Genomic DNA, 26,764 nt, shown 5'->3' on the forward strand with positions numbered 1-26,764 from the left:
GTCCAATCATAGGTTTATATTTAATGATATGGAAGTAACACAAACAATATTTAGATTTTTAAGCCACTTTGTGTTGAAGAAATGCTTAATTTTTCTGCTGCTACAATACATATATATGATGTTTTGTATTTTAATATATATCTGAAGTATATTTATTTTAATTATTATATACTAAATTATCTTTATTTGGGGGCCATTCTCTTAAATATTAAAATGTGATTAATTATATTAATTAATTGGCACATCATGTAATTGATTTTAACTAAACCATACCTAAATGGGAGTGTTAAAAGCAGTTACATACAGATGGGTAATTTTTGGTGGGTTGTGTCAAAAAAAGAAAAGAGAATCATGTCTTGAATGCTCAGAAAATTATAGGTCTGCATTTTTGACTCATTTAATGTAATTTATTTGATTTGATTTTTTTTAGCAGTTCTAGCATGACAGTCCCACCACAGGCTAATGGAACACATAAGACACAAGCAGAGAGCAAGTCTGTGGAAGCTGAAGGTAACCATTCTGCTTTTAAAAGTCTGGAAAATAAATGTATTTCTTTACCCAAATAACTTCAATTATCCAGAATTTCTGTGGTTTTGTTTTACTGGAAATTAGTTTAGAATTTGTCTTTTTATTAAATCTAATTTATGTACCAATACTTGGTTTAATGACTCATGCAGCAGTGAATTGACAGTGCAAATCACAAAAAATGGAACACTTTACTTCTCATGAAATATGAGATCATTGCTTTGGTTGAAAAGCCAAAAAATAATAATAATTAAAAAAAAATAAGATACTGCATTACTGAAGCTACAGGCCCATTATTCATTCAAATACAGACAGTGTCAATGAGTCAGCTGATGTCATAATGATTTGTGATAATGTCACTCTGTCAGGGCTGTTGGAGGAAATGCGGAGTGCCTTGTCCTCGCCTGTCCTTGATTCTCCAAACAGCAGCGCTGACATCAATCTGGACACGACTGGTGAGCTCACCATGGAGGATGTCAAAGACTACTTAATGTGAGCTTTCTTTATTTAACTGTTCTCTTCTATTAGAGTTTGTTCGTGCTGCACATACATTTTAACTTTACTGTGTGTGGTCATTTTGCAATTTGCAAGTGAATAAATCAGATTTTTTTGTTCAAACTTGTAGTCAATATCCGGTATAGCTTCATAAGCTGTCATAAGTTGCCATTGTGGAGACTTAAGTGATCAGATTTTAATCGGATTTCAGACCACATATGGTCTACAAAATAACTAGACAGATTTGAGTGGGATATGTTAAAAAAAATAATCTCATTTTAGCTGCCTGTCTGTGTGTATTTTGGGTTTTGGCTTCTTCAGGAGTGTGGATGAAGCTGAGAACAACTTCAGGAACATCACTGAAGAGGATGGAAGGCCTCCTGGAATACTCATCAACTGAGATGAGCTGGCAGACAGCTGGAGGTGAGGAACCACAGACGGATTGGTCTGTGGAGATTAGACAGGATATTTGTTATTGGATGCAGATGGGAGGTGTGCCTGTCTGAGGAAACAGACCCCCACGGAGTCTGTCAGTTTAATGTGTACATCTGTGCTTGACATTAGTTTGCACAATAGTTTTTTTGGGGTGTGTGCACCATTAAGGCATTGGTTAGAGCTTAGCGTGATAACATTCTTGTAAATGAAAGCAAGCCAGCAGGCTGATGATACTAGTAGGAGGTAAGAGACAAAACTGTGGACTTATAGGGGTAGTTCACACATACAGGTGCATCTCAATAAATTAGAATGTCGTGGAAAAGTTCATTTATTTCAGTAATTCAACTCAAATTGTGAAACTTGTGTATTGAATAAATTCAATGCACACAGACTGAAGTAGTTTAAGTCTTTGGTTCTTTTAATTGTGATGATTTTGGCTCACATTTAACAAAAACCCACCAATTCACTATCTCAAAAAATTAGAATACATCATAAGACCAATAAAAAAAACATTTTTAGTGAATTGTTGGCCTTCTGGAAAGTATGTTCATTTACTGTATATGTACTCAATACTTGGTAGGGGCTCCTTTTGCTTTAATTACTGCCTCAATTCGGCGTGGCATGGAGGTGATCAGTTTGTGGCACTGCTGAGGTGGTATGGAAGCCCAGGTTTCTTTGACAGTGGCCTTCAGCTCATCTGCATTTTTTGGTCTCGTTTCTCATTTTCCTCTTGACAATACCCCATAGATTCTCTATGGGGTTCAGGTCTGGTGAGTTTGCTGGCCAGTCAAGCACACCAACACCATGGTCATTTAACCAACTTTTGGTGCTTTTGGCAGTGTGGGCAGGTGCCAAATCCTGCTGGAAAATGAAATCAGCATCTTTAAAAAGCTGGTCAGCAGAAGGAAGCATGAAGTGCTCCAAAATTTCTTGGTAAACGGGTGCAGTGACTTTGGTTTTCAAAAACACAATGGACCAACACCAGCAGATGACATTGCACCCCACATCATCACAGACTGTGGAAACTTAACACTGGATTTCAAGCAACTTGGGCTATGAGCTTCTCCACCCTTCCTCCAGACTCTAGGACCTTGGTTTCCAAATGAAATACAAAACTTGCTCTCATCTAAAAAGAGGACTTTGGACCACTGGGCAGCAGTCCAGTTCTTCTTCTCCTTAGCCCAGGTAAGACGCCTCTGACGTTGTCTGTGGTTCAGGAGTGGCTTAACAAGAGGAATACGACAACTGTAGCCAAATTCCTTGACATGTCTGTGTGCGGTGGCTCTTGATGCCTTGACCCCAGCCTCAGTCCATTCCTTGTGAAGTTCACCCAAATTCTTAAATCTATTTTGCTTGACAATCATAAGGCTGCGGTTCTCTTGGTTGGTTGTGCATCTTTTTCCTCCACACTTTTTCCTTCCACTCAACTTTCTGTTAAAATGCTTGGATACAGCACTCTGTGAACAGCCAGCTTCTTTGGCAATGAATGTTTGTGGCTTACCCTCCTTGTGAAGGGTGTCAATTATTGACCTGTCAGATCAGCAGTCTTCCCCATGATTGTGTAGCCTAGTGAACCAAACTGAGAGACCATTTTGAAGGCTCAGGAAACCTTTGCAGGTGTTTTGAGTTGATTAGCTGATTGGCATGTCACATATTCTAATTTTTTGAGATAGTGAATTGGTGGGTTTTTGTTAAATGTGAGCCAAAATCATCACAATTAAAAGAACCAAAGACTTAAACTACTTCAGTCTGTGTGCATTGAATTTATTTAATACACGAGTTTCACAATTTGAGTTGAATTACTGAAATAAATGAACTTTTCCACGACATTCTAATTTATTGAGATGCACCTGTATATGAAAATTCTGTTTGTTTCAAACTTGTATGACTTCCATAAAATACAAAATGTGGATTTTTGAAGAAGTTGTGTAGCTCCAAAATGATACAAGCACCACAAAAAGTATCGCAGAGGTATTTAAGTTTATAGTATTCTTCTGAAGTCATATGAAGCCAACTTTGTGTGAGGAATAGACTGAATGTAAGTTGTTGTAATATAATGCACAAGTCATATATTTTTTACGTTTTTCATTTTGGAACTTGACGGCACCAGTCCTCATTCACTTTGATTGTATAGATCTGAATAATATTGCTTACTGCTGATAAGATGAAACAGATCGTTTGGATGAGTGCCTGTAATTAAATATAATTGCATCAGAATTTAAACCTTAATGAAGATGTTCCTTTTCAGGGGCAGTTATGGGAACGACTCATTAGCTGAACTCATTACTTCTAATTGGGACCTGATGGAGCATTTCTGACTCCGGACCTGAAGTTGCACCATGAAGTTTTTACAATGGGAATGTTGCACTTTTCCCTGTGCCAAAAGACTGAATGATTGATTCTGTGATCCTCTTCTCCTTCACCTTTACTCCAGTTTCATTTTTTTCCCCACCACAGCCATTGGTTCCTTTTCTATGAGGGGCCATAAAATGGTACATTTGAGAAGAAGTGACTTTTAAAGGTACTGGATGAAGAAAATGACCAAGATGTGTTGCACAATGTCCGTTTGCAGGTAGGGGGCTGTTTGCGCTTACTTTGACCCCATCAAGTATTTCTTTTCTTTTAACATTCCCTTTTTCCCATGTCACCTCTCGTCTCACTTGGTGACATAAATTAATTTACACTAAATCAAATAGGAAATACATGTATTTAAAGTTTTGACTTTATCTTGCTTTATCTTGCTTCTTGAGTGCTACAGTCAAGTAATATCTGTTTGGGCTACCAACTGCGCCTTGTGTAGGTTGTTTATTGTGGCACCAAGGAAAATTAAGGCAAAACTCATTTAGAAGTTTGAGCATTTTAAGTACCCTGCTCATTTAAGTTGGAGAAAGGTGTTTAGTCTGTATGAAGTGTTTACTTTTTTCCTCCTGACAACCTTTTCAACAATATCTGTGATACTGTGATGGTTTCTGAACACAAATCAGGAGTCTATTGAAAAGTTCAAGTTATAGACCCTGTGGGTTTGATAAGAGATATTTTCCTTTCAGTCATCGTTATTATAATTATTTTTAAATAATGTCCCATAACCACTTGCCATTGTATGTCATTCTGGCAGTTTACTGTGAAGGCTATAAATTGAAGGAATATGTGTAAGTTCATGTTACGCATGTTTTTGCCACAGTATTAACAAATTATGATTGAGCAAATGTTTCTATTTACACAGTATTCTTTAGAATAATTTTATATGGCTTAGAAGGGTTGGTATTTTGTATTTTATAGATGTCACTGGTGTTTAGGTAACTAGGCATTTATAACTGCATTTTGATTCAAGTAATTACTATGTGAACGTTAGGGGTTAGTTTACTGAATAGACAGAGAATCGATAATGAAGGAATAGGATGAGTGTGGAGCACAGGCACATTTGAAATGATTTAGGAAACAATTGGCTGCTCAGATCAAATGCAGTTTTCAGTCAGTGGGCTTTTAGTGATGGTAAAGAAAATTACTTGTAAATAGAAGTGCTTATTACATCAACTACAAAGAAAACAATTGCACATAAATAATCTCCTTGATATCAAAGGTCACATTTCTCTATGTATTCCCTGCATTTCTTTAGTCTGTTATACGTTTCAAAAGGACCTCACTAATTGTAGTTGTTTTATGTTTGTATATTTGTGATGCCATTAACCTTTATTTTCCATTCAGCAACTATCCTGTGAACCTGTATTTAATTTTTATTTTTCTTGTGTAGAATTTTAATTTGAGATATGGCAATGCTAAATAAAAATCTTGAATGTTAATAAAGTATCTACTCCACATCTCGTTGAAATGTTGTAGTCTGTTCTCACACTAAACCCTAGGCCATATTTTCCTAGAAGACTTCCATTTCTTTCTTTTAAGCCATCTTTACACTGCAAAGGTGGCACAGAAGCAGCATCTGAAATGGCATTTAGTTGTATTTCCTCAGAGCAGGCATAAATGCATTTACACAGCAATTACAAATGCATAAATAATGTCATGAGATGAATATTTAAAATCTAAAATAATGAATATAGAAAAAATGAAACCAATGGAAAATATGAAATTATACTTTTATGAAAAGTATATATAAAATATATGCTCTCATGACAACAACAAAGTTTAAGGCTGCTCTGATTTTGCATTTCATTTACACAGAACCAAAGCAGCATCAGAAATGCCTTTGATACTACAGGTCTTATTCATGCTAGCACCATCTTTGATTTTTAATGGGAATGACAATGAGGCTGTGATGGATAGACGTACAGTCTCTTCAATGGCATGAACGGTATAAAGCTGTATAAAGCTCCTTGATCTCATTAGATTTTCCACAACTCATGTTGTCTGGAGTTCTTTGTATACTGAATGTTCTTTGACAGATATTTTATGTTTTGTCCGTGGAATGATCCAGAAACACTTTAAACTGCAGTACAGCCCATTGAAGAGACTGTAAGTCTATCCCTCACAGCCTCGTTGTCATTCCCATTAAAAATCAAAGATGGCGCTAGTGTGAATAAGGTCCAGAGCAGCCTTAACTTGGCTGTGTAAAGACACTTATAGTTGCCATGATTGTCAAAATAGAGCCAAGTTGTTTTCCTTGGCTGTACAGTAGGATTTATCTCATTTGTGTCAGTGAAGTAGTCTAGTCTTTGTAGGCTACATGGTGACCCATTATAAATGTCTTTTGAGATCAATAGAAATTGCAGTGAAGATACTTGGGGTTTAAATAGCATTTCCAGCAGTGACAATATCTATGAGCTTCTGCACATTTGGTGTTAGGAGATAGAAAACATGGTCCAAGTCAAACTGAAAAAAGGTGTTTTTTTATTTAGGGGAAATCAAAGCCAGATTTAGCTCATTTACTAATGTTTACAGAGCTGAATAGTTTGAGCAAGCACTGAGACGCCCTTAGGACTTTAAAAATGAAATGTACACTATATTGCCAAAAGTATTCGCTCATCTGCCTTTAGACGCATATGAACTTAAGTGACATCCCATTCTTAATCCATAGGGTTTAATATGACGTCGGCCCACCCTTTGCAGCTATAATAGCTTCAACTCTTCTGGGAAGGCTTTCCACAAGGTTTAGGAGTGTGTTTATGGGAATTTTTGACCATTCTTCCAGAAGTGCATTTGTGAGGTCAGACACTGATGTTGGACGAGAAGGCCTGGCTCACAGTCTTCGCTCTAATTCATCCCAAAGGTGCTCTATCGGGTTGAGGTCAGGACTCTGTGCAGGCCAGTCAAGTTCTTCCACACCAAACTCGCTCATCCATGTCTTTATGGACCTTGCTTTGTGCATTGGTGCGCAGTCATGTTGGAACAGGAAGGGGCCATCCCCAAACTGTTCCCACAAAGTTGGGAGCATGGAATTGTCCAAAATCTCTTGGTTTGCTGAAGAATTCAGAGTTCCTTTCACTGGAACTAAGGGGCCAAGCCCAGCTCCTGAAAAACAACCCCACACCATAATCCCCCCTCCACCAAACTTCACAGTTGGCACAATGCAGTCAGACAAGTACCGTTCCCCTGGCAACCGCCAAACCCAGACTCGTCCATCAGATTGCCAGATGGAGAAGCGTGATTCGTCACTCCAGAGAACGCGTCTCCACTGCTCTAGAGTCCAGTGGCGGCGTGCTTTACACCACTGCATCCGACGCTTTGCATTGCACTTGGTGATGTATGGCTTGGATGCAGCTGCTCGGCCATGGAAACCCATTCCATGAAGCTCTCTACGCACTGTTCTTGAGCTAATCTGAAGGCCACATGAACTTTGGAGGTCTGTAGCGATTGACTCTGCAGAAAGTTGGCGACCTCTGCGCACTATGCGCCTCAGCATCCACTGACCCCGCTCTGTCATTTTACGTGGCCTACCACTTCGTGGCTGAGTTGCTGTCATTCCCAGTCGCTTCCACTTTGTTATAATACCACTGACAGTTGACTGTGGAATATTTAGTAGCGAGGAAATTTCACGACTGGACTTGTTGCACAGGTGGCATCCTATCACAGTACTACGCTGGAATTCACTGAGCTCCTGAGAGCGGCCCATTCTTTCACAAATGTTTGTAGAAGCAGTCTGCATGCCTAGGTGCTTCATTTTATACATCTGTGACCATGGAAGTGATTAGAACACCTGAATTCAATTATTTGGATGGGTGAGCGAATACTTTTTGCAATATAGTGTATGTGGATGAAACCAGAAAAAAACTGCATTTTAATCAATCAAAACAACTTTCTGTAATTTTTTTCCCCCTCACAAATTATGTTGCTCTATCAATATTCAATAATAAAAAATAAAAAAAAAAGTGATACATTTTGTGACCATGAAAAAAAAAAAAGCACAATTTCCTTAAGGGGTGCCTTTAGCCCCGTTGTACCATACTCTTCGGGGGATACATTTGATAGTCATGTGTACTGCACAGCAAATGAAGTGAACCAACAACTTCTTTATAGTGAAGTCTTTTGACTTTTTAAACCACTTCGGTCAGACCTGCAACTGGGTTTTGTATATTTTACAATGAGGATTCATTACAAGTGTTCTCAACCACAGATTGAAAAATAGTACTCTTTTATTAAAGACATTTTGATGCAGATCATCCCATTTACATAAGCGAAATATCAAACAATGCAAACCTGACCAGGATTTTTTTTTTTAAGAATTTACAGTGAATTGAAACAAATGTCTTTTTATTTGGAGATCATTCTGTACATGAAGGGCTACTGCATCATATCCTCTTCTTCCTCCTCCTCACTATCATCTTCATCAAAGTAACGCTCCTCTGCATCACGGCTTACAATATCAAGGTTATCATAATCTGGGTTCTCATCCACTTCACTGCAATGTGAATATTAACATGATTCAATTATTTAAGAGCTGAAATATTGGCAATTAACACTTGATTCAATATTAAGTGTACAATCAGTTTTATGATTGTATTGAGCATTGGCAGAACAGATGTTTGGCTTGCATTATAAAGAGGCTATTTCTTACTGTTGACTGAAAGTACACTGAATATGAAAAAGAAATAATTCTTGCTAAAATTTAGAGGTAACGAGATTGTAAAATTGGAACAAGACTATGTGCAATATACTACTGTTTAACCTGTAATTGAAGTCATCCTTTCCATCCAGGAATCGCTGATGCATTTGACTCAGGAATTCTTCCCTCAGCATGGCTTTCTCTTGTGGGTTCGGCTCCCACTCTGCCTGTCTGGGCTCATCACAGTCTAAAACACAGATATGCATTCATCCATCAAACAGTTTTTAACAGAATCGTAGTTATGACTCATTCAGTCAGGACAAGTTGTCAGCTGATATTAAAATAAATTCCAGTTATAGACTATATTTGGCTATAGTTTTAACATCAGATAATATTTCCCACAGTTAAAGGTGACTTTTTGCCCTAAAGTTAGCATGGTACATCCTGAAGACCTATCCACTCAAGCACATTTGCTTGGCTCATGAATATTAATTAGGTTACATGAATGGAAGGTCCTGTATCAGCCTAATTACAAGGCTCGACATTAATGCTTGTCCGGGACAAGTGGAAATTTTGAACGGGCAAGTTAAAGAGAATTTTACTTGCCCGACCAGACAAGTAGACTGATTAAAATCTCAATAACGAATGTTGGCTCAATAGCAAGGGATTGCAGGGATTGAGCACAATTTTAATCATTCCCACATGTTTTACATTCAAAATGTGGAGAATTCCCTCTATTGCATCGCCCTCTCGCCTTAACTCGTACAGCGTTCAGCAGCTTGTGAGTGCGAGCAGTGCACGTATCTACTGAACTTTAGATTTTACATATATATAAACGGGTATAAACCTGTTAATTGGACATGCGAATGGTGTTGTACCACGTCTCTACAAGCGAGCGATGCAATAAACTATTGCTCCTGTTTATAATCAACAAAGATGTCTTCATTACAAGCGAGCAATGTTGGAGAGATCTCATTTTGTCTCGTCACATCGTGGCGCTCCCTCATAAAACAGCAAGAAAGGCAGAAATTGCAAAAACGCTTTGTGTAATAATACCGTCTGTGGAGTGAAGGGAAACGCTTAAAACAGACTTATGCACCCGTTACATCTCTCATCTTTCTAGAGCTCCACCTAATGTATGTATCCGAGGTATTTTCTCTGCCATGTGAATCAGTCAATTTTAATAAGTATATAACATACATAATATACATTATAATAATATTAACACTATAACATTAATAAATTACACACAATGAAAACACATCTCTAATATTTATATCTGTTTTGAACATACAACATAACTGATTTAGCAGCAAGGTTCTCTCAGGATTATATCTGTTAACATTTTCAATGCATTTTGTCAATATTAAACAGCTGTTTTTAATGCAGCTAGTGAGAACTGACTTGTACTCTCAAAGAGATGATTTACCCAGAAATGAAAATTTGGTAACATTTTACAAAAAGGTTCCATTTGTTAACGTTAGTTACATTCAGGCTTGAGGGTGAGTAATGATTTACCGTCATACTGCACTGTGTTCTTAATGGTTCTTAGGTGTAAATAATGATGATGGAGGCTTTTCTTTTTTTTCTTTCTTAAGTCCTTTCTTTTATTTTTGTCTCCGGACAAGTGAATGATCAATTTACTTGTCCAAAGGACAAGCACATGACAATGCTTAATGTCAAGCCCTGAATTATTATTCATCAGCTAAGGGTGCTTTCACACTGGCAGTTTAGTTCGAAACAGAGCACGGTTTGCATGAAAAATTGGTAATGTGAAAGCTGTCATGCGGACTGGGGAGCGCACCGCGGTACCGAACCCGAGACTACCTGTAGGAGGTGGTCTGATTTCGGTTGCAATGGAACTGTAACACGATTCACGTGAATGTGAAAGCAACTCGGACTCGGGTGCGCACTCTTTCAGGAAATAACGTAACCTGCGCATGCGTTTTTCATTCCTGAAAGTCCCAAAAAATGACATACAAGTACAATCAACACAATAAATACTGTCTATCTATCTATCTTATAAAAACTATATATATAAATACTATTATAGGTTATAAATATAGGGTATAATAGGAGATGACAGTGGCGATAACTTCACCTTGGACACGAGCGTGAGTAAGAGTGCAGTGTAAACAAAGATGCAAATTAATTCCTTGCAATCAGCTGTCTCCTCACAAAACGCTGTTTGCGAGCAGCAGCAAGCCGCCTTCCTCTGGATATCTGATGAGTTACACCATGAAGCGCACATATACGCAGTTGTTGTTCACTCTGCTGTGCAATATGGCACCAAAAAAAAGAAAAAAGTATGATGAGTCACGTTGTGTTCTCCATGCATGTTTGTGATGATGTAAGATGAACGCAAATGGACCGGGGTTCGATAGAATCAAGTGAGTGTGAAACCAGACCAACGCTGTGGGGGGCACCGGGAACAAACGCATTCAGAATCGAACCGCAGCAAAGGTGCCCAGTGTGAAAGCTTTCTAAGTCATTGCCATGTCATGACATCATAACCAGTCAGTCAGCAGTTATGAGGACTCTCACCTTCCTCGTCAGACTCCTCCACTGCACACTGCTCTCTCTCCTGCTCCTCCTCCAGACGGTTCTGAATAAGTCTCTCCTGGTAGGAGTTGAGAAGCAGGTCGGCGAGTCCCCCTGGGCCGTTCTGCATGGCCTCCTCGGAGCGCTGAAGGATCTCCTCTTCACTGAGGTACTGTCCGATGTACTGCTCGTACAGCAGAGGATCCCGCACACGCATCTGTTCCTCGCTGAAGTACTGGCCCTCTGCCAGGGGACAAAGATGCTGAGTTAGAGAAAAGTCTCTTCTGAGTAACACAATATGCTATTCTTGATTTAAGCATTACTTAAGTTCACGTAGTGTTGATTTTCCTTGCTCCTTTGAATTCAAAAAGCAAAGCTTCCACAACAGTCCACTCAAATTATCTATGTAAACTAATTTGCAAAAATCATCCATAACTCGTCATGGACTATTCTGGTCCACATGGTTAGCCAGTCAAAAGAGGTAATTTACATACACTACCGGTCAAAAGTTTTAAACACTTACTCATTCTTTATGTTTTATTTTTTTCACATTTTAGAATAATAGTAAAGTCATCAAAACTGTAGAATAACATAAATGGAACTATGGGAATTATGTTGTGACTAAACAAAATCCAAAATAAATCAAAACTGTTACATTTTAGCATCTTCAAAGTAGTCACCCTTTGCCTAGAATTTGCAGACATGTACTCTTGACATTTTCTCAACCAACTTCTTGAGGTATCACCCTGGGATGCTTTTTAAACAGTATTGAAGGAGTTCTCATCTATGTTGGGCACTTATTGGTTGCTTTTCTTTATTATTTGGTCCGTCAATTTCAATTTGTTTTGTTTATAATGAAATAAATTAATATGTTGGCACAATTATATTTTTTTCTACAAAACTAATTTCAAACATTTAAGCATACGCCTTCAGATCAAAAGATTTTTAAGATCATGAGAAACATTTCGGTCAAGTGTTTCAAAACTTTTGAGCAGTAGTGTATAGAGATCTTAAAGGTACACTAGCGAAAACATCTTCACGTGAATGATCCCGATATTAAGATGAGATCCACGCAATCCATTTGTCACTGATTAATATCTTAATAAATTAAATCGAGAGCTTGTAAACAGAAACTGATTCGAAATCTGAATTGAAACGAGAGCTTCTGAATAGGGATTGAATCTAAATCTGAACTGAATCGAGAGCTTGTGAATATGAATTGAATTCTCAATCAAATTGAGAGCTTGTGAATAGGAATCAAATATGAACTGAATCGAGAGCTTGTGAATAGGAATCAAAACTGAATAGATTTGAGAGCTTGTAAATAGAAATCGAATAGAAATCTGAATCAAAAGCTTGTGAACAGCGATCGAATCTAAATCTGAATCAAATTGTGAGCTTGTAAACAGAAATCGAATAGAAATATGAATAGAATTGAGAGCTTGTGAATAGAAATTGAAGTCTCAATTAAATCGAGAGCTTGTGAATAGAAATCAAATTCTCAATCAAACTGAGAGCTTATGAGTAGGAATCAAAACTGAATTGAATTGAGAGCTTGTGAATAGACATCGAATCTAAATGAATTGATATACATCAAGATGGTGCCTCGGTGTGGAGTGCTCCAATTCTTTTGTTGTTTTTGTTTGTTTGTCCTGTGTTTAGTAATCTTTTTCCAGTCAGTTTTACCAGGGATGAACTGCTGAACATTCGGCAACATATACCAGACAATCTTTTCCCAGTTTTTGACTATTCGGACACTTTGCTGGACATTTTAGTCGAAGGCGCAGCTGTGCTGTTCAAGAGGCGAGGGAGACAAGCAGGGCGCTAGTCATGCTCCGTCGGCGCGGCTTCAAACAGCCCTGCCAAGTATTCATCTAGTGAATCTCCACTCTCTTCCTAACCAAATGGACGAACTACATCTCCTCACCCGTACAAACAAGGACTTTTCAACCTCTGCTGCCTTGTGCTTCACAGAAACCTGGCTGAGTGAAGCCATTCCGGACAGCGCGTTACATCTGCCGGGCTTCCAGCTATTCAGAGCGGATCGCATCGCGGATTTAACGGGAAAAACTTTTACATCAATGAAGGTTGATGTACAGATGTAACAATGTTAAAGAAGATGTGCTGTCCTAATTTGGAAGTGCTCTTTATTAACTGTAAGCCTTTCTACTTGCCACAGGAGTTTTATTCGTTCATTCTGGTGAGTGTTTATTTCCCGCCACACGCGTGTGAACGCAGCGCTGCAATAGCTGGCTGATCAAATCACAGACATGGATTAACAATACCCGACTCAGTTATTATTATTCTTGGGGATTTTAACAAAGCAAATCTCACACGTGAACTGCTCAAATACAAACAGCACATTACATGCCCAACCAGAGACAGAAATATATTGGATCACTGCTACACAACAATAAAGGATGCATATCGCTCTGTCCCTAGAGCAGTTTTGGGACTCTCTGATCAATGTCTGGTTCATCTTCTCCAACCTACAGGCAGACACTAAACTCTGCTAAGCCCGTAGTAAAGACTGTAAAGAGATGGACCAATGAAGCAGAGCTGGAACTACAAGCCTGCTTTGACTGCACTGATTGGAGTGTTTTTGAGGCTGCAGACACCAATCTGGATGAGCTCACAGATACTGTTACATCATATCAGTTTCTGTGAGGATATATGCATTCCTACTAGGACTTATTTAACGTTCAACAATGACAAACCATGATTTACAGCAGAACTCAGGCAGCTTTGTCAGGCCAAAGAGGATGCTTACAGAGGTGGGGATAAAGTATTGTACAATCAGGCCAGGAACATACTGAATAAGGAAATCAGAGTGGCTAAAAGAAGATACTCTGAGAAGCTGAAAAGCAAGTTCTCAGCTAACGACCCTGCATCAGTGTGGAATGGCCTGAAAGACATTATTAACTTCAAGAGAACTTCCTCCAACACTGTAGGGAACCAACAACTAGCTGACAACCTGAATGTGTTCTACTGTAGATTTGAAAGGCCCAATCTCACACACCACACCCGCTCTGACCTTCACTTCACACAAAAACCAACACCTCCTGCAACCCCCCTCCTCCCCCCTCCTGATACTCAACCTGCACTTAAGATCTGTGAAGAAGAGGTGTGCCATGTCTTCCGAAAACAAAAGACAAGGAAAGCACAAGGCCCAGATGGCTTTTCCCTGCGTGTCTTAGATCCTGTGCTAACCAGCCGGCCCCCATCTTCACACTGATCTTCAATAGATCACTGGAGCAGTGTGAAGTCCCATGCTGCTTCAAATGCTCAATCATTATTCCTGTCCCAAAGAAACCAAAAATCATAGGACTTAATGACTACAGACCCGTCACCCTGACATCTGTGGTCATGAAGTCATTTGAGAGACTGGTGTTGGCCCACCTGAAAGACATCACTGGTCTCTTTCAAGATCCCCATCAATTTGCTTATCAAGCAAACAGGTCTGTGGAGGATGCAGTCAACATGGGATTGCATCATAATCTGCAACATCTGGACAGACCAGGGACATATGCAAGGATCCTTTTTGTGGACTTCAGTTCGGCTTTCAACACCATCATCCCAGCTATTCTCCAGACTAAACTGCACCAACTCTCTGTTCCCACGTCTATCTGTCAGTGGATTACCAGCTTTCTGACGGACAGGCAGCAGCTTGTGAGACAGGGGAAATTCACTTCCAGCACCTGTACAATCAACACTGGTGCCCCCCAGGGATGTGTGCTCTCCTGACTACTCTTCTCCCTCTACACCAATGACTGCATCACCAAGGACCCCTCTGTCAAGCTCCTGAAGTTTGCAGATGACACCACTATCATCAGCCTCATCCAAGATGACGATGAGTCTGCATACAGAAGGGAGGTTGAACAGCTGGCTGTCTGGTGCAGTCAAAACAACCTGGAGCTGAACACACTCAAAACGGTGGAGATCATTGTGGACTTTAGGAGGAACACCCCAACACTGACCCCCCTCACCATTCTAAACAGCACTGTGGCAGCAGTGGAGTCATTCAGGTTCCTGGGCACTACCATCTCACAGGACCTGAAGTGGGAGACCCACATTGACTCCATTGTGAAAAAGGCCCAACAGAGGTTGTACTTCCTTCGCCAGTTGAGGAAGTTCAACCTGCCACAGGCGCTGCTGATACAGTTCTACTCGGCAGTCATTGAGTCTGTCCTCTGCACTTCAGTAACTGTCTGGTTTGGTTCAGCTACAAAATCGGATATCAGAAGATTACAAAGGGCAGTTCGGACTGCTGAGAGGATTATTGACTGCCCCCTGCCCTCCCTGTACACGAAATCTGAATCAAATCGAGAGCTTGAGAATAGGAATCAAATTAGAACTGAATCGAGAGCTTGTGAATAGGAATCGAATTCTCAATCAAATCAAGAGCTTGTGAATAGGAATCAAATTGGAATCGAATCGAGAGCTTGAGAATAGGAATACAATTTAAATCTGAATCGAATCGAGAGCTTGTGAATAGGGATCAAATTGAAATCTGAATTGAATTGAGAGCTTGTGAATAAAAATCTAATTGAAATCTGAATCAAATCGAGAGCTTGTGAATAGGAATTGAACTCTCAATCGAATCGAGAGCTTGGGAACAGGAATCAAATCTGAATTGAATCGAGAGCTTGTGAATAGGGATCAAATTGAAATCTGAATCGAATTGAGAGCTTGTGAATAGGGATCGAATCGAAATCTGAATCGAACTGAGAGCTTGAGAATAGGAATCAAATCAGAACTGAATCGAGAGCTTGTGAATAGGAATCGAATTCTCAATCAAATCAAGAGCTTATGAATAGGAATCAAAACTGAATTGAATCGAGAGTTTGTGAAATGAAATCAAATTGAAATCTGAATTGAACCAAGAGCTTGAGAATAGGAATCAAATTCGTACTGAATCGAGAGCTTGTGAATAGGAATCAAATTCTCAATCAAATCAAGAGACTGTGAATAGGAATCAAATTGGAATCGAATCGAGAGCTTGTAAATAGGAATACAATTTAAATCTGAATTTATTCGAGAGCTTGTGAATAGGGATCGATCTGAAATCTGAATTGATTTGAGAGTTTGTGAATAGAAATCGAATCAAAATCTGAACTGAATTGAGAGCTTGTGAATAGAAATCAAATCTGAATCGAATCGAGAGCTTGTGAATAGTAATCTCTGATAGGAAGGGTGGAAATTGTCATGTAAAACTAAATTATGACTGTTTTGGTGCAAGAAACCTTGACTAACGTTGTATGTGGACTTAAGGTAAAAAATAATGACTCACAAGTGTAGAATATGGCCCCTTTTAACTGCAACTGTCAGCTGAAATGGTTGAAATGGCTTTTTTTGCTCCAGATTCTAATTCAAGCAGGTGTTTCAAAACAACCTGTGCTGCTTACCCTTCTGAAGAACACGGAGAGCTGCGTAACGACAGTTACGGATCCTTGTCTGGTTGGCCTTGCCGGATGCCCGCCTCTGAATTTCCTTGCAGTAATACTGAGCCCTGCAGTCACTGCTCAGGTGAGAGAAAGCCTCCAAGTGCTCTGGTTTCAGATGGGCCTGATAACGCTCTAAGAAGACTAAGGGCTTGGATTTGTACTGTTCCATAAGGACCTCCTCCTTCTCCTCTACAGTTAAGTCCGGTTCTCCAAGCTGTTGGCTTTTCACTGGACTCCCACTGGCTGCTATAGTCTCTATCATGGCTTTGAGACTGCTGGATGATTCACCCTGAGAAACACAAGTAGAGTCAACAAATAGAGCAACATGGTTAGAATCATGTATAATTTTTACATGAGATGACTTTAAGTCTATTATAAAATCTCACCTTTAGACTCAAAAGAAAGTCAGGGGAACCTGCACCTGTCCCGGACCCAGAGTTGCAAGTGGTTGAACCCTGTTCGACATGTGTCTTAACAGGACATCTATTTTCAGGTGTAGGTTCACCGCATTTGGCAGATGTTTCAGGTTTTGTGCATGGTTCGAATTCTCCCCACATTACTGTCTTCTGCAGCAGAGAGAAGTGTCAACAGGGATATACACAGGGTTATAGTCATTTCTGGGTGATTCTCACAAAAGCTGTCGGGCAAATATTTTGGGCCGGCTGAAGAAACCGCTTAAGTTATGAAAACCCTTAGCTATAATTGTAACGCTATTGTCACTGAGAGTTTTCTTGTCTCATATTTAACTAAAAATAATAATAATAATAAAAAAAATATCTATCTATCTATCTATATATATAATTTTTTTTTTTTTTTTTTTTTTTTTGCAAATAGAAAATGAATAAAAATTTGGTGATTATGATAATGTTATAAATATGATTTGAACTGTAAAGTATTTAAACGTCATACTAATACTCCTTAGGCACTGCCTTTGATTTATATATCATTTTAATTAAAACCTCAGTGTACAACTGAGAAACAACAAAAAAATAAAAATTTAAAAATTAAAATAAATAAAGACAAGAGGGGAGGGGTGTCCTGGAAATAGTCACAATGCAATAAATAAATAAAATACAAAATCTTCATGGTCCTGTATGTAGACTTATATATATATTCGGGCTTAAATCTGACCAGGACATTTTCTTGACAGGGAGAATCACCCTTCTGGATTTACATGATTTGAGCAGAAGTGTAAGATGATACCTCATTTACCTTTATATCTGGAGAGTCTCGGCACCTCGCACCTGTCCCAGACCCAAAGCTGAAAGTCCTTTGACCCTCCTTGGGTTCAGTGCATGGCTCGATTTCTCCCCACATTTCTGTTTTTTGCCCCGCAGTTGTATTACTATTTAACTGTACACCGAGTCTTTTCTGTTAATTTAATCCGTCCAAGTAACTGTGAGAAGATACATTTCGTGACTCTATGACTACGGCTATATCCGTACCTCTTAATAGACAAATTTCACATCACTCCTTTTAATCGTTATTTGTTTTTAAAACAACACTTCAACGTCCCGCACATCGGTACAGTCACGCTGTCAGTTCCGTGGGAAACATCGTCAAGGCGACGGAGTTCCGTTTCTTCCTGCGTGTTTCTGTTCTGCGTCTTCCAGCAGATGGCGCTGAAACTTCAGTGGAGCCACACACTGTTCATAAGAACCCTTAACCCTGAAATAAATCTTTAAGACAAACAGCTGTCTTAAAGGGATAGTTCACACAAAAATGAACATTCTCTCATCATTTACTCACCCTCATGCCATCCCAGATGTGTTTGACTTTCTTTCTTCAGCAGAACACAAATTAAGATGTTTCAGTTGGTGGTCCTGTTAATGTGTCAACATATTAGGCTTAATAATTAGTCATACAATTTGATTAAATTATTTTGTTTTCATAATTATTTTCCAAAATATGCTTAAGACGAAAATAGAAATGGTGGGATGATTTGTACTATACAGGAAAATTTACACCAGTTGATGTGTCTAATTAAAAATAACTTTAAAAGAATATTGAGACACCTGCTTTCTGTTAAACTGTATTTGTTGCGCTGTCTTGCCTTTTTTAGTGCAAGAATGTGATTGATCTGAAGTCATTGTATTACAGTGAGGATAACATTTTTTAATTGAAATCAGATGTGTTTCTGATTTGTTTATACACTTCTTTTGGCTGCATGAAGATATTAATCCGCTTTCTCACATCACTAGCTTTAAATATGCAACTTAACTGGCTAATGAATGCCAGCTGGATATAAACTAATGCAAATAGATGGTAATAGATGGTAACAATCGTGACATTTAAACATTTGAATAGGACTTGCGTGTATTTTTGTCACATTGTTCTAACCTCTTGAGTTTAGCTTTAATGTTAGCATCCTCTCAGCCTTGTCGGCAAACATACTGCTGTTCTCTACTAATGCAGCATCTTGTCAACAAATGAATTACTTTATAATGATATGACAATGTGTACTGTAGTGTACTGTATACATACCTTTTTGTTGTTGATGTTTTAAATCTGCATCTGAAGTGTTTCGCTCCATGCAGAGTGTAGTCTCACGTGTCAAAACAAACACCACAAGGCATCAGTGAGTGGTAGCTTTTATTTTGCTTCTAGAGGCCTCTTTTATACTGTATAATGACAGCGGAACCTTCCCTGCCACTCCAGCACTGGACGCAATGGAGAAAAACTGTCGGTGTCGATTTTTGCTGATAACGATAGTTCCAGAAATCTGTTATCGTGCCAATTAATCGGCAAAACCGATATATCGGTCGACCTCTAACGGTAATTATTAAGTCAAAATGAATAAAGGATAATAGCGTATCTTGTCAAACTTTATGCACACAGACTGTAAGTAGACTGCTAATTATGCATAATAAAATTGCATATCATCATGGGAACAATTACTGAAACAATTGAAATATAAATGAAATCTGTCATCTATAAAGGCAGATAGTCTGATCTTTAAATCAAGCAGACTGACAGAATTAAAAACATAATGGTGTGTAACACGTTTAGGACAAATAATGCTCACAAGTAGAGGCTTAGTATCGCCTACCTTTCAACTGTATTCTCCAAATATTCCACAATATGCATAATATATCATAAGTGGATATGAAAAGAACAACAATTATCTTATTTTGCTTATACAGTTGTGCAGAGTTATGAACAATGAGGCAGAAATCCAAAATAAACTTTCTTAAAGTTTCCTCGGTCACACGACCCGCGTCAGTTGCGAGTGCGCGCGTGTAATCTGAGACAGCCTCTGTAACACATTGTGTATTATAGTCATTACAATTGATTATTAAATTCCATAATCAATGCATCAAAGTTTCAGCATTATAGTGATGCATTTTACACCCTACATACTATTGTTAAGCATAAAAAGGTAATTTCATTTGGGTGTGAAAGCTTTTATTTTGGGTGGCATTTGCTATGCCACTGCTCCTTCTGAAGGGCACCTCAGCAAAAGGGCAGGGGCTCAAGCCCCTAGAGACACCCCCTCTGCACGTGCCTGAATTGTGGTAACTTGGTGATAGACCTTAGTTAAAGTAGCACCATATTTAATGCTGTTAATGTGATCATATTTATGCTCATGTCACAGCCTTTGTACTTTTGAAGTAGACATTTAACTGTTTCAAGGTTAATTCCAGGTCTGAACTGGCTATTGGTTTCTGACCTAAACCGCTCACTGTCTGAGATATGTGAATGTATCCCTTGTTACAGACAAAAGACAAATGTGCATTTAGTTGAAAGCACTTTTGGTAGGGCAGTTCAGTACAATAAATTAAAATGAAACAGATCTCTGAACTTTCTATATAAACTTGAAGAAATAAATTACACATTTTTCTATTGCAGTAATTTTTTTTATCTGTATATGACAGAGAATATCCCTCAGATCACTTGTGATCATTACAGAATAAAACATACAATACAATTGTATAGCTTTTCAAACACTTCTGCTTTATCAACCAAGTCTTATGAAAACCAAAAAAATCAAACTTATTGCAGACAGTTTGCTTAAAATGAATACGTTTTAGTAGTGGGAAATGACTGTCATCATAAAAGCTTGAGGAAAACGCTTTGATTATTTATTGAAGGGTTAAGGACATTAGGCTGCTAGATGGCAAAAGCTCATATATATATATATATATATATATATATATATATATATATATATATATATATATATAAACAGCTAATAATTTCAACATGCTGAAAGCTTTTAGCATTTAGATACTACTCTGTCCAGTTCATATCGTTTATTCAACAGCAATTTAAAAAAAAAACTCAATCAACAGTCATTTTGCAAAACTGTGGCTGTGGTTCCTTAGGAAATGAAACAATGCACACATTAGCTTCAAAGTTCAATATTAAATTGATATCAGATTATGTTGTCAGAGTACATACTTTTATCATCCATAACTTTTGCTTACACCTAAATCGCTTGCACTCAGTGTAGACTACCATAAAATATTGCATAACACAATAATAAGTGATTTTACTCAGTTCTACAAAGAGGAATACCTTGTAATTACATCCCAGTACAATTAGATAAGTCTTCAAATGGAAAATAAATGAAAATTGAAACATCAAAAAACATCCAGATGTTGTATTTCTAAAACCTCTCCAGAACATGCAACAGATTTCACTCTCCATCTTTTGAGGAAATTCAGAAATTGAGGAAAATAGTAATTTACCACAGCACATAGGCTGCATCAACTATTATTTAATCTGAAATGTTGTGATACATTGATGACATTAGATATGCAGTTGTGTGAGAAATATCACTTTAATTAAGAGGATTTTACCTGTGATTTGCCAAAACAGTGGCTTTGTTTAACTATACATAAATAACATGGATACCTCTTAAAAATTCAAGAACCAAAAGGTTCCTTTGTATTTCTTTCACTAAACACCTCACCAGTGCTTGAAGCGGAACAAAAAAGTGCAGGTACTCTCCTTGTTAGTATTAAACATGATGTTTTCCCCTCACTTTTATTGTAACTAACATGTTAACATGTAAAAACAAATGATTAATAATGTGTTTATTTACGTGAAAATAGTATTTAATTACGTTGAAAGAGGTATTTAAATAAGATTTTCAAGGTCTGGCCGTAAATTCCTTCATAAGATCTTGTGGAAAAACAAATATGGCCTTACATCCTCAACTATCAAATAGGTTTTGATTAGCTTTACTCTGAAAATAAAAAACATACAAAGGGTTATTGTCTCTGTAATTTGAGAAAGAATATTTAGATCTGCTAAAGTCTGTGTCTTTGTCAATATCAACACACATAAGAGAACAATGGCAATCTAATATAGAACTGTCTTTTTACACAAAATAAATGTAGCCTAAAACTGAAAAAGAGCATTATGTCTGTTTTCCTTTTTTTTTTTTTTTTTTTTTTTTTTTTTTTTTTTTATTATTATCCTCCCATTCAATGAGGGCACAATTTGCCTTCCTTATCCTGCACACATTAATTTGCACACAGGAGCCAGATACTTGTGCAGATAATAATCATTAGAAATGGTGAACAAACTGATTTGATGATGTTCAGGATTGAGAACGATGTAGAACCAAACACTGTCAGGATATATGCATAGGCAAGTTCAGTGACACTTCACATAATCTTTTTATGAGCACTACAGAAAAGAACTGAGAATAAAAGCACATTTTCCTGTATATTTTCTATGAAGGTTCAGTTTTCATCAAGGTTGTGCATATGAGCTGACATCACTTCTGTAACAGCTTTTTTTAAAGTCTGTAGTTTTGACTGCACCCAGCAGCTAAGCAATTTGCATAAATATATTTGAGTGAATAAGACGTGATAAAGTGTGCTCACCCAAAAGTTGCTGGTTCATGTTTTGGAGAAGAGTGAAACTGAACTATGCCCAGACAAGCTTAAACATGCACGCTCCTCTGGAACTGGACCACGGATCGCTTGATGAGCACCGATGCTGTTGCACATGTTGAGTGTTGTTAAACTCACCGCTGAGTTTTGTGTAGAGAGCGTTCTAACTGGTTTTGCTTCAGGACCCAGATTTTACATTGGAAATCAAGTGGTGACCCACCATAGTAAAAACGTGTTTACCGCAATTTTATCAAAATCATTTGGAAGGTCAGATAAAAGTGATTGGCGGGCCGCATCAAATCACTGACTTACATTAAATAAAGATATTACATCGTACCGGGAGACTCTGAGAAGTGGTGGTACACAAGAAAAACTGCTGGTACTCTGTAGAGTAAATTATAGAAGTGCAGTAAACTTCGAGCACTGCACCTCACTCTTTTCTGAGGGCACAAACCCAGAGGTACCATTTCAAAGCTGAATAGATTAAAAAGGAGATCAGATATGTGCTGATATGAACTCCCTTCTTCTTCTCCTATGACAGTTATAAAGTTTGAACAACGGGAGAAACAGAACAAGGTCACATTTACATTTGAATTACTCTGTCCTTCACATGCAACTTGTGCAAAAGCCAAGGGCCACAAAAAAGTTAAAAAAGGTTATGTTGCTGTTAAATTAGAATATAATGTAGAGTGTAGTGGAAATCTTAATATACATTTTGAGATGAACCTGAGCATGGTAAAGGGTTGTGTATGTGTGAGATTCATGTTACTGGCTATGTTTGAGTTAACCCTTGTGTGTCAATAAAAAAAAGTTACTCAGAGGTCCTTAGAGGACAAAAATTTCTGCGTCAAAAACTGCCATAAAAATATTATATATTAATATTATTTTCAGCTTTCACTGACTTTTTAACCAACATCAGTCCTGATCATTACTCAAATATTCATTCATTTTCAGTATTTTAACCCTTTAAATGCCAGTTTGTTTACACAATGCCACTGTTGTTTTTCACACACACACACACACACACACACTCCTCAATACACACATAAAAAAAAAACACACACTCTGACAACCATACCAACACACCTACACAATTTTAGCTGCATCATTTATTCAATTGGCCTGCAGTGCTCTATAATACAGCAAACAGAAAATAGGGAAAAAAAGCATGTATTTGCTCCATAGGCAAAACATGAGAAAAATGGCGCCATCTGGTGAAAAATATTAAAAATTTACATTTTGAAGCCAGGGCTCCAGAATGAAAGCATAATATCATAGAATTCATGATTTTATGCTTTAATGGCACTGGGATCAAATATTGCAGTTTTAATGGGTTTCAATGGGGACATTTTTGTCCTTAAGGTCCTGAGTGTAACTATTTTGTGTACACAGTGTATTATAGATGTATTATAGGAACTGAGGTTGAAATATTAAAATTCCCCAAAAAGTACACACCTTTGGCAAAATTTATGCCGTTGGCATTAACACCAACAAAATGATCAAAAAAACAGAAGTGAAAAAGATATAAATGTCCCGAGGGTTGCACAAGGGTTAAAAAGTTATTAACCTAACTGGGTAAACTTACAGAAACATTTATAGTGTATTGCACTCAGGCTACAGATCATTTAAAATTTGGTTTTCATTGGATCTATACATGACACACCCCACCTCCCAATAGAAAAATAAAAATCCTCTCAATATAAGTAGGCCTTAACAGACTATAATTGATCCCACAGCTATTTGATTAAAAAAAATTACATTCACAAGAAGACAACAGAGGACAATTCAACTTGAAGTTCAAACTGATATGTGCAAAAACAGTATAGATTTCTATAAAAAATATGTGCATATGAATAGTGCTTATTTCTTCACTAATACAATATGTTCTCTTTTACACACCATGAGTTAATAAAGTACATAACATGTACAGTTCTTATTAGTTGTTTTAATCTGTATACTCTATCTGTACAGAAAACATTAGCAATGCTCATGACAAAGAGAAGAAGGACTGACAAATATCATACAGAAGATACATACTGCAACACTACACATCCTGAACTCAAATCAATGTGATTGAGCACTGGGACTAAATTAAGAACCAGAGTTCCATTTGGAAACCTGAAATTGCATATCCCATGTTCAACACCTTGCCCGATCACAGTCGAATCAAAAGCTGTCCCAGCTAGGATCGGTTGTCATTCCTGACTGGCTTTCATGATGTTATTACGATTGAAAAAGAAACAAAGAAATAAACTTTGGCTACAGAAAGAGGTTGATGTCCCCCATTCAACTAGTTGCCACACCCTTGAGTGCAGATGGTAAAATTTGGATAAAGCCACCCACGTTTCTCCTTTGATGTCTCTTATTGGGCTGTCCTGTTTACTGAGCTGAAGTCTGTGGATTCTTCAAATCTGCTATCAAAGGGGGGCAGCTGTGTGCTCTCGCACAGAATGCCTGCCAGACCGCCCATGGGAGTGGGGTGCGGCAGGGACAAATACTCGGCACAGTGAGAGGGATGCCGCTCTACTTTGATGAGCGGCTGGGTGGACAGCTGGCTCTCCGGCAAACCCAGAGAGTCCCGTTGCAGGGTCAGGTCAAAGGACGGTGTCCTCCTCCGCAGTAGCATGCTGCTCTCTGACAGCTTTTTCATGGATCCAATAGACCCAGGAGCCTCCGTTTCAAACGGGGGCTCTATGGAGATGCAAGGAGGGCTCATCTTTTTCTTCCTGGGAATGTGCAAGGACTTTCCACGTGTTGGAGGATACTCCTTTTCACCGAGTTCTTGACCAAATATCTCATCATCTACTGAGGGGCAAATCTCAATCGAGTGTCTACGATGATCATCGGTACTGAAGGGTTTTTCCAGAAAACCCTCAGTGTCCACACTGAAGCACTTCTTCGTGTCTTTATCTTTGAACTCGCCTAAGTTGGCAGCACTGCTGCAGTTCTTCACTGGGATTGGAAGCAGCATCCCTGAGGTGGCATAAGGAGACAGTGAGTGACTCCGGGCTTCTGGCTGGACCCCTGCCCACAGCTGTGCTGTGCTGTTGATGTGGCGGACCTCCTCATCCGTCGGATCAGCTGAGTCAAACATAGAGCCACTGGGGCTGGTGCTTCTGCTGCTGCTGGCCTGACTGCAAGGTCGAGAGGAGATATTGTGCTGGCTGTGGGGGTGCTGGAAGGTGCGGACGCTCGGTCCACGTGGGGGTGGCAAGGGTGACACCTGGGGGCTGATGGGACCGTAGATCCGTGGAACAGGCAGCATCAAGCTGCCTGTAGTTATCCCTGCCTCTCTGTCAAGATTGTCTTTGGAGTCGAAACTTTGCACATCAATTGAGTCATTTTGTACTGCCTCCTGAAAGAATAAAATTGTATAACATGTAAAGCACATACATTTGCAAATGAATTGCCTAATAATGAGGGGATAAGCGAGAGTGTACCTGTCTGTGTAGAGTCCTTCCTATACTGTGGGTCGGAGAGGGCTTGGGAGGGGGAATTCTGGGGAGGCAGCTGTTGAACTGGGAATGGGGAGGAACACCAGGGACCTGGGGCAGGGAATGGCCCTCACATAGCTGGGAATTAACCGAGGTGATGGAGCCTACAGGAAAGGATAAGGGAGTGTTTACACTATAAGCCCATAAGTAACTTTTTCCTTTAGAGGTCAATATAAAGTAATTACAGTACTGCTTTGCAAAGCCAAAAAGCAGTAACTACACATTTTTGAGTTATAACCAAAATAACATCTATGACCTGTTCTGACAAACATATTTTCCTCAACTATACTCAGATTCAGAGAAAATGGAGTGAGACTATTGTATAATCCACATTTGACTGGACAATCAAAAATCTTTTTAAGAAAAATAATTTTTATTCAGTTTCAGTGTTGGCGTAGTTACTGCATTTTGACTTTTTAAGGCAGAAATCACAAAGACATGAACTCAAAGATGAACTCGAAGGGAAATATTTAGTACCTAATTCAAGGTATCCTTGACTGGGTTCCACCTCTTCAAGTGGATATGGAGCACTGGCCAGCCTCACAGCGTGAAACATGTAACTGTCATTGGGCAAAGAGTGCATCCTTGACACTGACATTTTTCGCGGAGAGAGCAAATTCTCCTGGGTTCTGTGCATCCCCTCATCCTGTGAAAGAGAAATGTATTGCATCTTTCGTCTGCCCTCATACATAAACTCACAAAACCCATAAACACCTAGAACTAAGCAAGCTGGGCTCATTCATCGGCTCGCTGCAGCTGACAAAGCAAATAGACTCCTTGCCAGAGCAGCCCAAGAGAGGTGACAAATGTTCCATGCCTCCCCACAGAGCCACACTTCTCGCTGTCCACATCCTCTCAGCATATTTTCTTTGTATTGTGACAACTCAGCACCCAATAAAAAAACAAAACAAATGCAATACTGTTTCCTGCAGCTAAATCAGGCTGCTTTTTATAGTTAATGATATACAATATTTGCTAACTAAACTAAAC

The 26,764-nt window shown here is 38.6% G+C and overlaps 3 protein-coding genes across 6 annotated transcripts in view; 1 reads left to right on the forward strand and 2 right to left on the reverse strand.

The window, feature by feature from the left end:
- Window positions 1-5,496, forward strand: part of llgl1 (LLGL scribble cell polarity complex component 1) — a 71,401-nt gene extending 65,905 nt beyond the window's left edge. Inside the window, exons 20-23 of one of the 3 annotated variants that reach the window (XM_051715365.1) lie at window positions 434-510; window positions 894-1,017; window positions 1,342-1,443; window positions 3,704-5,496. In XM_051715365.1, coding sequence (XP_051571325.1) covers window positions 434-510; window positions 894-1,017; window positions 1,342-1,420 — 280 coding nt within the window. In that variant the 3' untranslated portion in view covers window positions 1,421-1,443; window positions 3,704-5,496. Of the gene's footprint in view, window positions 1-430; window positions 511-893; window positions 1,018-1,341; window positions 1,444-3,703 lie in introns of all 3 variants that reach the window. The other 2 variants (XM_051715366.1, XM_051715364.1) reach the window with 2 other exon arrangements.
- A 2,525-nt stretch (window positions 5,497-8,021) lies between these two features.
- LOC127450912 (coiled-coil domain-containing protein 97-like) lies at window positions 8,022-17,987 on the reverse strand. Of its 2 annotated transcripts, none has more exons than XM_051715388.1 (6): window positions 17,647-17,987; window positions 16,821-16,997; window positions 16,396-16,723; window positions 10,994-11,233; window positions 8,573-8,696; window positions 8,022-8,305 (listed from the first exon to the last, which is right to left on the reverse strand). In XM_051715388.1, exons 1-6 carry the CDS (start codon window positions 17,749-17,751, stop codon window positions 8,188-8,190), a joined length of 1,092 nt encoding a protein of 363 aa, XP_051571348.1. In that variant the 5' UTR covers window positions 17,752-17,987; the 3' UTR covers window positions 8,022-8,187. The 2 variants fall into 2 exon arrangements, with proteins under 2 accessions (XP_051571348.1, XP_051571347.1); XM_051715387.1 differs by having other exon boundaries at window positions 16,821-17,000.
- Window positions 17,988-20,284: 2,297 nt separating this feature from the next.
- LOC127450920 (voltage-dependent T-type calcium channel subunit alpha-1H-like) overlaps window positions 20,285-26,764 on the reverse strand; it is a 103,630-nt gene continuing 97,150 nt past the window's right edge. Inside the window, exons 31-33 of the mRNA XM_051715396.1 lie at window positions 26,252-26,420; window positions 25,721-25,878; window positions 20,285-25,635 (exon numbers count right to left, since the gene is read on the reverse strand). Of these exons, the coding sequence (XP_051571356.1) occupies window positions 24,643-25,635; window positions 25,721-25,878; window positions 26,252-26,420 (1,320 nt within the window). The 3' untranslated portion in view covers window positions 20,285-24,642. The remainder of the gene's footprint in view (window positions 25,636-25,720; window positions 25,879-26,251; window positions 26,421-26,764) is intronic.

Source organism: Myxocyprinus asiaticus, chromosome 13 (assembly GCF_019703515.2).
Source record: "Myxocyprinus asiaticus isolate MX2 ecotype Aquarium Trade chromosome 13, UBuf_Myxa_2, whole genome shotgun sequence".
NCBI lineage: Eukaryota > Metazoa > Chordata > Actinopteri > Cypriniformes > Catostomidae > Myxocyprinus > Myxocyprinus asiaticus.